Raw genomic sequence first — 14210 nt, forward strand, 5'->3', positions numbered from 1 at the left:
AGAGACAAGCAATAATCGTGGGAAGGTATCCGAACCTTACGCTGCCAACACCCCTCTGGTTCAAGTCACCATCAAGTGTCCTTCATTTTTCACTACCACCACCTGATAAGTACCCACTTCGCATTCTTTCCCCTCACTCGCCCTACAGGGCAAAGCCGCTCTATTCGCATCACTTAAACTCAAGGTGAGCAGTCCGTTATTGTGATCGCTGTTGTCACAGCCGCAGCACCCCTCGCTACTCTACATGTCAGTACTGAAACTACGCATAGATTTTTACAAACGAAAAAGAAATTCATATTTACAGTAAATCGACCGCTCACAAGCACGTTACGAACGACATGACAGACGAGATTACGCCGCCAACTCTCCCTCTCGTCAAGAAGGAGGAGAAGAAGCCTGCCTCTTCGGGTAATAACCGTGGACCAAAGAGGCAGACTTCCAACTCGTCTAATTCACGAGGTGGTGCTCCTGGTGCTAGACCTTCCTCCAGAGGTAGCAACAAGAAGACCCAGACCCAAACCAACACGGCAGCCGTCGAGTCGGGTTCCGACACTGCCTCCAGAAAGGGCTCCGATAATGGCAAAAAGCAAGATCAGCGGGCGAAGAACCCTTCAACTGGTGGACGTGGACCTCCGCAACGTAGAGGGCATCCTCCTGCTTCTCAAGGCACGCGCACCCCGAAGGATCAAAGCCAAAACAAGCAGTCATCTTCACCTGCTCCTGCTCAGGGCAAAGAATCCAGTGACGCACTCTCTTCTCTTCAACGAGTTATTGCAGATCTTAAGACAACATCTCCAGTTCAACCCCCTGCAGGATCTAACAACCTTGCATCAATGCCTGGCTCGCAAGGCCATACTTTACCTTTGCATGCGCCCACCTTCCAACCAGGGGCAGGGGCTTATCATGGAACAAATGTGGATCAGAAGCATCGTAAAGCCGCCTCCCTAGGAAACTCTTCGTTGTCGGGCAATTTCAACTCTTATTCTCCTCATTTAGGAGCTATGATGGAAGACGTTGAGGATGGTTCGGGGTCCTTTGAGGAAGGTGAAATCCCAGAACGTTATTATCAGGGGGGTCATCAGCCACGCTCTCAGTCGCAGAGTTTTATGGCTCCACGCTTTGCAGCGCTAGCGGCACAGCAGGAGCAAGACACAGTTGGTCCTACTGGTCGCCCCCAATTAGCACCAGGCTTCATGTTCGGTGCACGCAAACGCGGCCCGCCTATGGGCCCACCTATCAACGAGGAAGATATCGGTTTCCAGTTCCCTCAACAGCAGCAAAACTATCTTCCTGAGGTTGGACAAAAGGAACAAGGTCACAGGAAGACCGAAAGCGGTGAAATTACGGGCATCATGGCCGAGCAGGTTAATATCCAGTCTATGGCGTTAATCATTTTCTGACCTTTTACAATTAGATTGCATTGCAAAATCAGATTGAGGCCCTCCAGCAACAACAGCAGGCTCTGTACCAACAACAGCTCGCCTCTAATCAAGTTCTATCGTTCCAAACCCCCGGCCTTGCACCACATCGTGGCGCCCATCGGCGTGTCCAGAGTACAGTGCCTATGAGCCCCAGTTCAGGCGCTACATTTGGCTCTCTCCAACACCCCATGGGCCAATTCGGAAGCATTGGTGGCTTAAATCTTGGCCTCGATGGTCAAACACAAGGGATTCCTAGGGGTCATGGCCGACGACATAGTGTAACCGTCGTTAACAAGACCGTCAGTCAACCAAACATGGGGTCTACCGCCTTTGAAGGCTTTGACGAAGGCTTTACTCCTCCTGTTCCTGCAATGGGAGGTCACTCGAGGCAAACATCTCGAGTCGATTCCAGCTGGCGAATTAGTGAGTTTTTTTAAAAACTAATTACAGGGTACGTACATGAACACTAATTCTAATTCAAATAGATGGTGGTGTTGGAGGCATTCAGGGCAATAATGGTGGATTTGCGACTGATCTTGCCCAAGCACAGGCACAGTTGCAAAGTTTACAGCAATTCAGAGCTGCTGCTGGGGGTCATCACCATAAAATGCCTTCCTTCAGTTTCCCCAACATGCTGCCTAACATGATGGCTGCCAATATGATGGGTATTGGATTGGGTGGGATAAATCTTCTCCAACAGCAGCAACAGCAATTCCAATCTCAACTCCAGCAGCAGTCCAACCAACCTCAACGCAAATCTTTGTTCGCTCCCTACTTGCCTCAGGCTTCCTTGCCACCTCTTCTTGCTGCTGGAAAACTGGTTGTTGGAATTCTTCGAGTTAATAAACGCAACCGCTCAGATGCCTACGTTGCTACTGAAGTTCTGGATGCTGACATCTACATCTGCGGTTCTAAAGATAGGAATCGAGCTCTCGAAGGAGACATAGTTGCCGTAGAGCTTCTGGACGTTGATGAAGTTTGGGGTACCAAGAAAGAAAAGGAAGAGAAAAAGAGGAAGAAGGAAGAAAATGCCGCATACGACTTAAAGTCCAATACTGGTCGCAAAGATGACAAGAAGAAAGATGACGTGGAAGTTGAGGGACAAGGCCTTATGCTTTTTGAGGATGAAGAGTAGGTTACCATTCATTGAACATACTCAATGTCTACTAACCACTTGTTATTCTAACTCAGGGTAACCGATGAAATTAAACCCCAATTTGCAGGGCACGTCGTCGCCGTTGTTGAAAGAATGCCAGGTCAATTATTCTCCGGGACTTTGGGCCTTCTCCGTCCATCTTCTGCTGCTACTAAGGAAAAACAAGAGGCTGAAAGACGCGAGCGAGAGGGTGACAAAGGTGATGAACCGCGTCGTCCTATTGAACGTCCTAAGATTGTGTGGTTTAAGCCCACCGATAAGCGTGTACCTCTTATTGCCATCCCAACAGAACAAGCACCTCCAGACTTTGTTCAGAACTCAGAAGCATATGTTGACAAGCTCTTCGTTGCTTGTATTAAACGTCATGTAAGTAACAGGTCGTTATGCGGTTGAAATTTGTCTATCTAATGCACTTTTAGCCTATCAGTTCTTTGCATCCTTTTGGGACCTTGGTTGAAGAACTTGGACCCATTGGCGATATTGAAGTTGAAACAAGCGCGCTTCTTAAGGATTGTAACTTCCCTACGGAGGATTTCACAGACAATGTTTTGAAATGTCTTCCGCCTATCCCTTGGACGTCAGTTCATTTTCCCTTAATTATCCTTCTGAACATTAACTAACAACCACATAACTCCCCAGTATCCCTGAGCGTGAAGTTGAGACTCGTAAAGATTTGCGGGGTGAACGCATCTTTAGCATTGATCCTGAAACAGCTAAAGACATCGACGACGCCCTGTCGATTAAAGCAAACGACGATGGAACTTTTGATGTTGGTGTTCACATAGCGGACGTTTCATTCTTTGTGAAGCCAAACACGCCATTAGATCGGGATGCGCGCAAGAAAGCAACAAGTGTTTATCTTGTGCAGCGCGCAGTGCCCATGCTTCCTCCTACTTTAAGCGAGCAACTGTGTAGTTTGCTTCCCGGCCAAGATCGCCTCGCATTTTCCGTTGTCTTCACAATGGATAATGAAGCAAGAATTACCAAAAAATGGTTCGGCAAAACCATAATTCGGTATGCATAGCTGTTAATTTATATCTTCTCTTTCTAATCATACTCGAATTGTAGCTCTGTGGCCAAATTGGCATACTCTGATGCTCAAAAAGTCATTGATGGTCAACCTCTAAGCGATGTGCCAATAGATACAGGCCATAATCCCTCTGATATCGAACGTGATATCATGGGCTTGCAGAATCTTGCCAAGAAACTTCGTGCACGTCGATTCGAAAACGGAACTTTAAGTCTGGAAAGCCTCAAACTTTCGTTCACCCTGGATGAAAATGGCCTTCCTACAGATTGTGGACAATACGAGCGCAAAGAAGCCAATACGTTGATTGAAGAGGTGAGTTGATATACACTCACAGTCAGTTCTGTGCCTCATAGTTTCTATCAGTTTATGCTTTTGACCAATATCTCTGTTGCCCAACAAATTGCTGTGCACTTACCCGAGCAAGCCTTGCTACGGCGCCATGATACTCCGCTTGAACGTCGCTTGGTTCGTGCATTGGTGATAATTGACTGCTTTGACTTGCTCTCTTACTATATACTTCTAGAACTCTTTCAACCAACGTGCAGAACGCTTGGGATACACCATGGACACATCGTCTGCGGGTGCCTTGATGAAGTCTTTCAACGCAATTGATAATCCGACTGCCCGCAGACTCTTGGAACTTCTGTCATTCAAGGCAACACAGCGCGCTAAATACTTCTGCTCCGGCATGCTTGATATTGCGAAATATTGGCATTATGCACTGAATACCCCTCTATATACTCATTTCACGTCCCCTATTAGGCGATATGCTGACATTCTTGTTCACCGTCAATTGGAGGCAGTTTTACAAGGCGGAGGCAAGCAGTATTTCTACATACGTTTTATATTATGACTGACTTCCAACAGCCGAGACAAAGTTTACCATGGACCGTGATGCTGTGGCGAAAGTCGCACAACAGTGCAACATGTATGGTAATTTTATCATCGCAGAATTTCAAATTTATTCACCATTCATTATAGTAAACGCGATTCTGCCGTCCTTGCTCAGGAGCAGTCAGCGCATCTTTTCCTTTGTGTCCTCATTTCAGATCTCACAAATCGATATGGTCCTGTAATTCGTCAAGCAAAGGTCGTCGGTGTGCTCGATGCTGCTTTTGATGTGCTTGTCCCAGAATTTGGTATTGAGAAACGGGTTCATGTTGATCAAATGCCAATTGACGTAAGTTACAAATAAATCGTCCCCTTATTTGTTTCACTTAGCTTCTATCTCATTTCAGAACCATGTTTATGACGAACACACTCACACACTTCAAATTTATTGGTCCAATCGCGATGTTATATCTTGGCTTGCAGAGAACAGCGACGACGAACATTTAAGAAAGGTGAAACAAAATGCTGAACAGCATGCTTTGAAAATGGAAGTTGTCTCTCGTTCTGTCCACGATGAGAGCGCTCTTTTCGATGAAGATGACGCCGACGACGATGAGATCGTATTGGGCCGTAGTGAGACCTTACCCGAGAAGCCTGAGACCTCCAAGCAACGCCTACTTTCCATGGCCAAAGTCAAACCCGAATTTGAAGGTGTACGCGTCACTGCGTCCGGGCACAAAATCCAGGAAATTCGTGAACTCATGACCGTCCCTGTGAGCAACCATCCAATCTGATTTAACTTGATTTCCAATTTGATCTAAATTACACATTATATAGGTTATTGTCACCGCAGACCTTACGAAGAGCCCTCCTGTCATTAAAGTCTACAGTGTCAACCCTTATGCTGAGCAGAAGTAAATTTTATGCTTGTAAGATGTATCATCTTCATATGCCAACCCCTGCCTCGCATCTTATGCCTTCCTCCATCCCCCTGTATGGCTCAAATCGTTTCTCATGTCTTTCGTATGGTGATTCTGTTCGTTCGGTGCTTTTTAATAATCCTGTAATTCAGGCCGAGAGACTTTTGTTTTCCGTGACAACTGTTCTCTTGCTCGATCCAAGGCCCTAGGCATCTTTTTTTCATTTACAAATGTACATACCTTTTCCAAACGGCACCAGAATGGCTTGAGTTCATAAGTACATTCCAAAAGGTGTGTTTTTATTGGGTCAAATATTACGAAGTGAGAACGAAGAGTGCATTAGAGGATCATAAAATAGTATGTTATATACTGATTCAATCAAATCCAGCCAGCTGGTGGTGATGATTGGCTTTGTCTACCTTGACTGTGTTGGCTCAACCTACTTTGAGTTCTTTGTTCGAGACGAGGGCCATCCCATGATTGTGGTGTTGGTGGGGACTTTGTTGGGAATGCCTCCTCGGGGCTTGTAGACTTTTTGCTGCTTGCTGTGGCTGGCGGGGTTACTTCCGATGGTGACATTACGGCCAAATCTGGTTCTATACGTTCCAACAGGGTGTGCAGGCTATATATCGAAGCATGCAAACTGTGAATAGAGTGGTTGGATCCAGAGCTGTTGCCCCTGGTGTGTAACCGTGGTCCATAACGGAGACGTATTTCGTCGGAGCATAGTTTGTGAAGACCATCAAGATTTAGGAAGGCAGCTTCGTCCCGAACCTCAATTAGGCTTTCCAATCGTGCTTGAGTAGATAAAGAGGAATGGAGCTGCAATGCGCGAGGCAGGACTTCTGCTTGTCCTTCTATCAATGGCGTCCGAAGGTAAGATAGGATATGTGAATATCTAGGGAAAGGGATAAGTGAGCAAGACCGTTTGGAAGGCGTGAAGCGACAAAGCATATACGTACGGTGAACTGGGCCGGTCGATGAAAATATGAATGTTCATTGAAGGGGGTAGTAAACCCTGGGATGTAAGATGGCGATTGTACATAGCCAAGTCGTCACTGTCGGTTGAATATACGGAAGCGGTAGAGTGTCGATCAGAATGAGATAGTAAATTAGAGAAATAGGCTGAGAGATTGGAAGGTCGTGAGTATATCGTGGAAAGAGAGGTCTTGTAAGTTGCAGTGCATGTCTCCAACGTGACTATAATTTTGGAGGGATCGAAAGTCGTGAGAGGGGGTTCAGACACCAATATGACTTGAAATGGTGGGGGTTGGGTTGAGGCAACCACATGAAGTGGCAATGGGGGAACTGTTGGAGCTTCATCTGATCCCGAAGATGAACCTGAACCACGCCCCTTCATGGAAGATCTGCGAGACTGGGTCTGGGTCGATGGAGGTGCAGGGGGTGCTCTGATTGGTCGGGGAGGAGACTTGGGTGCAGGACTGTCGATTTGGACAGGTTTAACTTCTTCATCGGCGGTAGAAAGAGGAATGGGGGGCAAAGGTGGACTCGTAGGGGGAGATATGGGCTCGGTGACCGCAGACAGAACCTCTGAACGCCGACTGGTCGAGGCCAATGGGATGGAGGGCCTTTTTCGCTGGGAATCTTTCTGGTCCAGAGAAAGACGGGAAAGAGAGGCTGTTTCGCGTTCGCGTAACCCTGGAGAGAGCCTGATCCCAGTCTCTCGCAAAGCATCGTCGGGAGTTCTGACGACAGTTGCGCCTGCGCCTAGGGTGCCGTTGCGGGGAGTCGAAATGTAATCGATAGTACGAGAACGCTTTGGCTCAGAAACCCTGGTGGGCTTTGAAGGAGAGTATGGTTGCTGCTGAACAGCGGTACGAGACAGCCAGTGCATCGTATTGGATATCGAAGGACGACGTGGGTTATGGGAGGGCTGGATTGACGAGTGGGGACACTCTGAGCCTGAAGATGAACTTGAAGGAGAGGAAACGCGGGAAGCGCGAGGCTGAGGCTGAGGCTGGGGAATCGCAATGGACAGGGTGGAGGTAGACGACATTGTACATGATACAACAATGAGCAGCCATGATGGACTCTTAAAGCAGGTTGGAACAATAACAGGGGCTATTTTGGGGAATACAAAGGCAGCACGTGACTGTAAACCCGGGGAGAACAAAAAAACAGAGATCTAAGGAGGAGGATGGATGGACATGGATGCCACCACCAAATTCTCGCAGGCACTCCCCTTTGTGCTGCTCCCGGTCTCTCCCGGGCTGGCTGCCCTGCACGCCTCCCGCACGCGTTCCCATCCACACAACCTCTCCTGCCTCACATGCGGCTCCCTTCTCGCAACTTCTCCTCCCCGTCTTCTGCGTTTCAACCACCGTTCGCGTTCTCGTGCTCACTCAACCAACTGTCGTGTCTGCGCACACACCACCCTATGTCCTGTCGACACCGCCAATGCTTCTCGATATCCCCCCTGTAGAAAGACTACACGCCCTCTGCTCCTCGTAGAACCATCTGCACCTTCTGCACCATCGTCTTTACCGCCTCCCAAGGCATCCAAAAAGAAGACTGGTCTGCAGCAAATGCTTCAAAGAAACAGGGAACGGGGCCACAAGGAAGCACCCAAGCCTGCAGGCCTTGCAGACTTTTTAAGCAACTTGTAGAATCGCGTGGTCTTTATTGATCACTATTGTACCATATATCCCTCCTCTAATCTATTCACTCCGTGGATTCTATTCCTTGTTGGCGTTCGCGTCCCCAGGTATAAACCTTCCTGGCCAGAACGGGACATAGACGGCAATAGCCACAAAGAGAGGCAAGGTGTCCAATCCATAGAAGAGCGACTGTGACGTAGTCAATGGTCCCTGAAATCCTTCGCTTAATTCCACGACCCTGAAACCAGATCGAACCTGTTCGCCGTTGGTTACACTTTCTTGAGGACCTAGAAACCTTGACTTACCAAAATTCCAAGACAGCTTATCGATAATGCACCTGCCAGTGCATTCCATGAGTTGTACCACTTCTTCGATGTATCCATCGACCAGATATCCGGGTCATATTTGTGAACACGCCATAAAAAGATAAGATATATGCCTGAGAAAGAGAGGAAAGACAATAGCTGTGCCGCGAGCCCCGCAAGAAAAACCTTTCAAAAATGGTGTAAGAAAATGGGGAAAGCGAGTATAAGGTGCACTTACCCGAGATCCCGCTAACGCCCTGTCGGGGTCATTTGCTGAGGCGGACATAGCTCCACCAATAGCCTAGCCCGGAACAATATTATTTATACAAGAACCACAAGCAACAAAATGAACACACTTGTATTAGAAAGGTTGTGATATCGGACCCAACGTATGCGATTGTTATTCGGCGACTGGGAACAAGTAGGTGCTTATCTGCATTCAAATGTTTTGCTAGTCGTCCAAGTAGCACATAATCAGCGGCAATAAATGCGCATGGCTTGCGTAAATAAATATTATTATGACAGAGACGATTCAAACAACAAAAAATCAAACCTACGGAAAGAACGACAAAGAGGTACTCCATAATGTATATCCCTTTTGACTGTGGATGTACATGGAGGCCGAATCGGAAAGAAAGGCCTAGAGCAAAGACTAGAATCAAGCATTGAGACACCGAGAGCGTATGGACGTGCAATGCACCTACAATAGATTCCTATCGTCATCGACATCATCCACCGAGCGCCGTGTTTAATGATGAGCCATGTTTGAAGGAAACCGACAGTAAGAACAAGGGCTGACAGCGCGTAATGAAGTTAAGGAGAATAATATTAATTTATTAGATGCGATGATGTAAAATAGCTTGGAACACATACCTACAGCAATACCAGTCAAGGTGTTTGATGCAATGTATTTTAGAGGGTTGTAAGGATCATGCCTAGGGTCAGCGAATGGATCCGGTCGAGGTACGTTGTGCTTGATGGCGCCATTGACGCTGGATAGGAGGGCAGAAAGAAGCAATGAGCGGAGGGGGCTCATGGTGGTACTACACCGTATCCAGAAGATGGGGAACACCAATTGCCAACTCAAAGCATTGACTAGGACACTTTCTTATGACAAAGTATTTTTAGATACTGTCAGGCAGGCGAATGGATTTTGGCACCTTTTGGAGGTATCTGCAGTTCATCATTTATATCTTTCCTTGCCCGTTTGGTCGTACATATGGCGCATCCACGGAGATCTCGGCAACAACGCGGGTAAAATTGTCATATTCTTTAGCCAAACCCAGTTCCGGGCCCCGGGCCTGTGCAATCACGAATGCACCTCTAATGTCGTCATCTCGAAGAGATCCAAGGAAGTTGCAAAAACATTGAACGACGTCGAAGAAGTATCGGATCCCATTAAAAGGTGACAATCAACTAGGCAATATCCACTAGAAGGGCCGCTGGAATCTTCAGGAAGAGCGCACAACAATCATTTCACGATCTCGGAGCCGAAAGCTGTATAACTCTTCGTTTCGACCAAGGAGCAAAGCTTATTAGAAGAGCTGCGTTTATCCATGGAAATGTGATGGCGGGTATGGTTAAAATTGCGTAGATTCCTGCCATTCATACTCTATAACTAGACTAGAACTTGAAGAAGGTGATCAGAAGCTGTGGGACGTCAAAGTGAGGATACTCGCATGATAATCAGCAATTGGCATTACTAGCATAAAGGAGGTGTTAGAGTAGCAAACTTGATGCTCTCGATGCCAGCTTGAGCAAAGTTGCGCGGTTTTGCAAGTTGGGACGCATTGCATCCCCAACCAAAACTTCAACCTCCATTTTCGGATGCTATTCTCAGCAGAGAGGCTAGTACAGCACTAGTGCAGATGAGGAGAACATATGACCCAGTTATTATTTGTGCATACCAGAGAGATAGACAAGAATATGTAGTCAGGAAGTCGTGGACGCGTCGTAATAAGAACTTGCAAAGAAGGATGCCAAAAGTCCCCTATTATGATTCCATTGTGTCACATCACGTGACTATTTGGCTTGAACCGTCACGACGTGCGATGGTGAAAGGAACGCCAATCGGTGCCGCTAAATGCAGTCAATTCATTCACTTGTAATTACTCCATCACCGCTGGGACCCATCGACTCCACATCACCAGGCAACTAGAAGACCATCTACATCATGAATATCTTTCGAAGCCGTGAGTTTTTATCTTATCTTTAAGACTTTCCGTGGATTTGGCATTAATGAACTCTGCAGTTATTGGCAAGGTTTGGCGTTCGTATTCTGCCCATTATTGTTGTTCTATATAAAGGCTAACAAATGCCACAGAAGATCCAAATGCTGCAGAAGTAGTCAAGATTTCGTCTGGTATGTCGATTAGACCCAACTCCATGTCATTCAAACTCATATAGCTATGCAGGTCAACTATACCTTGTTCGACCAGGCAATATTCGAACCTCGCGAGAATGCATGTGAGATCCCCGATGTCCTTCTGCCTCTTTTGCACCTAAATATGCCCTCTCAAGATACAATGAATGCATGGCCACTGTTCGCAGATTTCCTTCCGTCGAGCACAATTTTCAGCTTGTTATTACCAAAGTGTACGAGGATGGAGATCAGGACTTGTTGGAGGACGAGGATGAAAGTATGTATCGGTCAATCACTGAGAACTCCGTGAAGTTGAATCTCTCGCATTCTTCCTCTAGCCGACGAAGAAAAGGTCTTTTTGATAAGTGAAGAACTGGAATTCCGCTCAGGCGAAACCGAAGGCGAACCCAATTTTGTGTGGCGCGACCTGCATGGAGATGTAGACGAATTTTTCGAGTTTGTTGCAACAGGGACGAACGCACCAACGCGAGCTTTTTTCGAAACTTGCATGTACCGTGCAATGTACGAGCGCAAGTATAAGAAAAGTGCGGATAATGTTCAAGATGCTGCTCTGGAAGAATTTGTATGGCAGTAAGTCTAGAACTGAGATTTCATCCTATATAATGCTGAAATTGCTTATTGTTAGCCCCCCTGCAGCGCCTAAGGCAAACCCTCGACGCAAGGTGGCCAAGAAAGCCGCGATTTCTGTGACTCACGAACCTGAACCCATCGACGTCGACGCAGAGGACGAAACCCCGGCCAAATCCCCTCAAGCTGAAAACCCGTATATGGCGAATATGAATATTTTGTTTGAAGACGAAGCTGAACTCTATGAATGGGTTCCCGATTCGAATGAATATAAAAACTCAGGAATTGTGACAGCCAGATTCTTACAGCAGACGGATGCAGACTTTGTGTTTTGGATCACCGCTTCCAACCCCACTGGACTGGTTCTATCACATCGAATCAGCTCAGACATGAATCAACGCTTTTCCAACAAAATGTACTCTTTAACATGGAACTATATTGGCAATGATGGATCGCAACATAGTTGGCTACTCCGCTTCAACAATGAGGAGGATTACAGAAAAGTAACGGATATCTACACACAGTGTCTATGGCAAACACTTCATCAAGTTCCTTGGAGCAAAGCAAAGGTACACACATATTTGTTATCGCGTCGGAACAAGTCTCATCGTTGTGCATATAGCCTGACGAGCAAAGCTATGTAAGAAGTGCATATGAACCCGAAGATGTAGAGATGAGAGACGTTGAGGACGATGAAGAAGACGAAGAGGAGGTTGCTCTGGATTTGGATCCTGAAGAAGGTATGTCATTGATGTTTCCTGAGTTCTCTCTGCTAATTTCCTTCCAGAAGCAAGCGATGATTCAGAAGCAGAGGATGAAGATGCGCCTAGAGACCCTCATTCAGGAGAAGTCAACTCTCAACTCACAGTCGGGTACAAAGGAGACCGTTCTTATGTCGTTCGCGGAAACAATATCGGAGTATTTAACCATTCGAATGACCATTCTGTTAAGTATTACGCGACAATTGGTAACATCTCCACTCCACAAGGCAAAGGCTTCAAGCCTAAAAACGTGGGTCTTTTGAAGTGGTCCCTCTTTTGTTTAAAATAATTGTTCATTAGGTTATGCTACACGATCAAGATTCGAAGATGATCCTTCAGAATCCAAACGATCCCAACTCCCTGTACAGTATGGATATCGAGCGCGGAAAGGTCGTTGAGGAGTGGAAAGTGCATGACGATATCACTGTGGACCACATTGCCCCCGACAACAAATTCGCCCCTACAACCAGAGAGCAAACACTTGTCGGTGTTTCCCACAATGCTCTATTCCGTATCGATCCTCGGGTGTCTGGTAATAAGATGGTGGACAGCCAGTACAAACAATATGCTAGCAAGAACAAATTTTCTGGGGTTACAACTACGGCGTCGGGTAAACTTGCCATTGCTAGTGAAAAGGGTGACATCCGGCTGTTTGACTCGATCGGAAAGAATGCGAAGACGGCGCTACCTCCTCTTGGTGACCCTATCATCGGCATCGATGTTACGGCCAACGGACGATACCTTGTGGCGACAACGCAAACATATCTTATGTTTATTGATACCCTGATCGGTGAAGGACGGTACCAGGGACAATTAGGTTTCGACCGAAGCTTCCCTGCTACAGCTAAGCCTAAACCGATACGTTTGAATTTGCTACCGCAACACGTTGCATACATGGGTAATAAGATCTCCTTCACCCCTGCCAGGTAGTTATCCTTTTTCATAACAATGAAACGCTGAACTGACGTTTGTATTTGCACAGGTTCAACCAAGTCGAAGGCAAGGACGAAAATGCGATCGTTACTTCGAGTGGACCTTTCGTTATTGCGTGGGATTTAGCGAAAGTCAAGAAAGGGAAATATGACCAATATGAGATCAAGAAATATGAAGACCATGTCGTTCAAGATAACTTTAAGTTTGGAGACGACAAAGAAATTGTAAGAGTATTTTTTTTATAAAAAAAATCGATATTTGACTTGATATTTTCTTCCAGATTGTGGCCTTGAGCAACAATGTATTGGCAGTTAATAAGAAGAATCTCAAGCGACCGACCCGACATTCCCTTGCTCCAGTCAGAGAGGAACATAGAGGACACTCTTCAATTGTCAATGCGCCATATTAAAGGCAGTAATTCTTTCTATACTCCGACTGTCTACTCGGCGCTCAGGTTACGATACAAAAGGACCTGTATGACTGTACCATTACTTAGAATCATATCTCACAACATTTGATTAACACGTGAATACCTTGTCTTTGAATAATAATCTATTACTCCAATCCATAATATATAGCAACACCTCAAAATAGAGCAGTATCAACTTTTGAATGACGCCTTGGTAGGAGGATATTCTGTGCGCAAAGCCCCATCCCTGGAGTGGACATATCGACCGATGCCCAGATGCCAACAAATACGAGGGATCATCAAACTGAAACCCAATATGACGGTCGTCCACAGCATCGGACTCCAACTTTGAAAGTTGAATTTCTGATCGCCCAATGCCCAAAATGTCAACCACATGTGGAATATATCACCCATCAAGAGCGGGGTGAGGAGGGAAAAGACAATCCTTTCTTGGATATCCGGGCTGTTGCTGAGGTTCTTGCGGACGGCAGAGAGAACAAAAAGATTGACAAAGCCGAGCAGAGCGCAGACATGAGCGAGCTGCAAGATTGTGACGAGGGTGGCGGTCGGAAGGACTTGATAAGCGGGGTGATCAGAGGTCCACGGTGCCTGGGAATTATGGGCCTGTAGCTCATTGGGTCAGTCTGGATGGTTGAACGATATGAGGGAGATGCGTACAGTCAAAGGGTCACTAAATACGGGTTCAGAAAGCAGCATATGCGAAAAATCAAGGAACATACGTGAGTGCACCGATAAAACCAATAGTGGTAAGAAAGGGCTCATACGCCCCGAAACAAAAATAATAAAAGTCAGGAATAGGCGACTTGGGAGACATGGACTTGGAAGCGAATACAGGGAGGGTATATGTTAGCATGC

At 46.5% G+C, this 14210-nt stretch overlaps 5 protein-coding genes across 5 annotated transcripts; 2 read left to right on the forward strand and 3 right to left on the reverse strand.

Moving 5' to 3' along the window:
- Positions 1-338: 338 nt before the first annotated feature.
- JR316_0004807 (Virulence protein SSD1) lies at positions 339-5356 on the forward strand (the record flags this gene model as incomplete). The annotated part of the gene is made up of 13 exons (XM_047890571.1): positions 339-1364; positions 1415-1844; positions 1907-2552; positions 2613-2943; positions 2997-3154; positions 3217-3591; positions 3646-3919; positions 3971-4072; positions 4131-4425; positions 4475-4535; positions 4589-4787; positions 4846-5211; positions 5276-5356. 13 exons carry the CDS (start codon positions 339-341, stop codon positions 5354-5356), a joined length of 4344 nt encoding a protein of 1447 aa, XP_047750332.1.
- A 380-nt stretch (positions 5357-5736) lies between these two features.
- Positions 5737-7375, reverse strand: JR316_0004808 (uncharacterized protein; the record flags this gene model as incomplete). The annotated part of the gene is made up of 2 exons (XM_047890572.1): positions 5737-6256; positions 6321-7375. 2 exons carry the CDS (start codon positions 7373-7375, stop codon positions 5737-5739), a joined length of 1575 nt encoding a protein of 524 aa, XP_047750333.1.
- A 679-nt stretch (positions 7376-8054) lies between these two features.
- On the reverse strand, positions 8055-9317 carry JR316_0004809 (Protein RTA1; the record flags this gene model as incomplete). Its single annotated transcript, XM_047890573.1, has 7 exons — positions 8055-8231; positions 8282-8467; positions 8520-8582; positions 8638-8778; positions 8839-8921; positions 8986-9075; positions 9155-9317. 7 exons carry the CDS (start codon positions 9315-9317, stop codon positions 8055-8057), a joined length of 903 nt encoding a protein of 300 aa, XP_047750334.1.
- A 1137-nt stretch (positions 9318-10454) lies between these two features.
- On the forward strand, positions 10455-13334 carry JR316_0004810 (Vacuolar import and degradation protein 27; the record flags this gene model as incomplete). Its single annotated transcript, XM_047890574.1, has 12 exons — positions 10455-10473; positions 10533-10550; positions 10605-10643; positions 10696-10747; positions 10802-10920; positions 10982-11234; positions 11290-11800; positions 11854-11971; positions 12019-12242; positions 12293-12918; positions 12975-13149; positions 13206-13334. The coding sequence occupies 12 exons, from the start codon at positions 10455-10457 to the stop codon at positions 13332-13334; spliced, it is 2283 nt and encodes a 760-aa protein (XP_047750335.1).
- A 192-nt stretch (positions 13335-13526) lies between these two features.
- JR316_0004811 (uncharacterized protein) lies at positions 13527-14208 on the reverse strand (the record flags this gene model as incomplete). Its single annotated transcript, XM_047890575.1, has 3 exons — positions 13527-13958; positions 14013-14025; positions 14075-14208. 3 exons carry the CDS (start codon positions 14206-14208, stop codon positions 13527-13529), a joined length of 579 nt encoding a protein of 192 aa, XP_047750336.1.
- Between the last annotated feature and the right edge of the window lie 2 nt (positions 14209-14210).

The sequence above is a fragment of the Psilocybe cubensis genome, chromosome 4 (assembly GCF_017499595.1).
Source record: "Psilocybe cubensis strain MGC-MH-2018 chromosome 4, whole genome shotgun sequence".
NCBI lineage: Eukaryota > Fungi > Basidiomycota > Agaricomycetes > Agaricales > Agrocybaceae > Psilocybe > Psilocybe cubensis.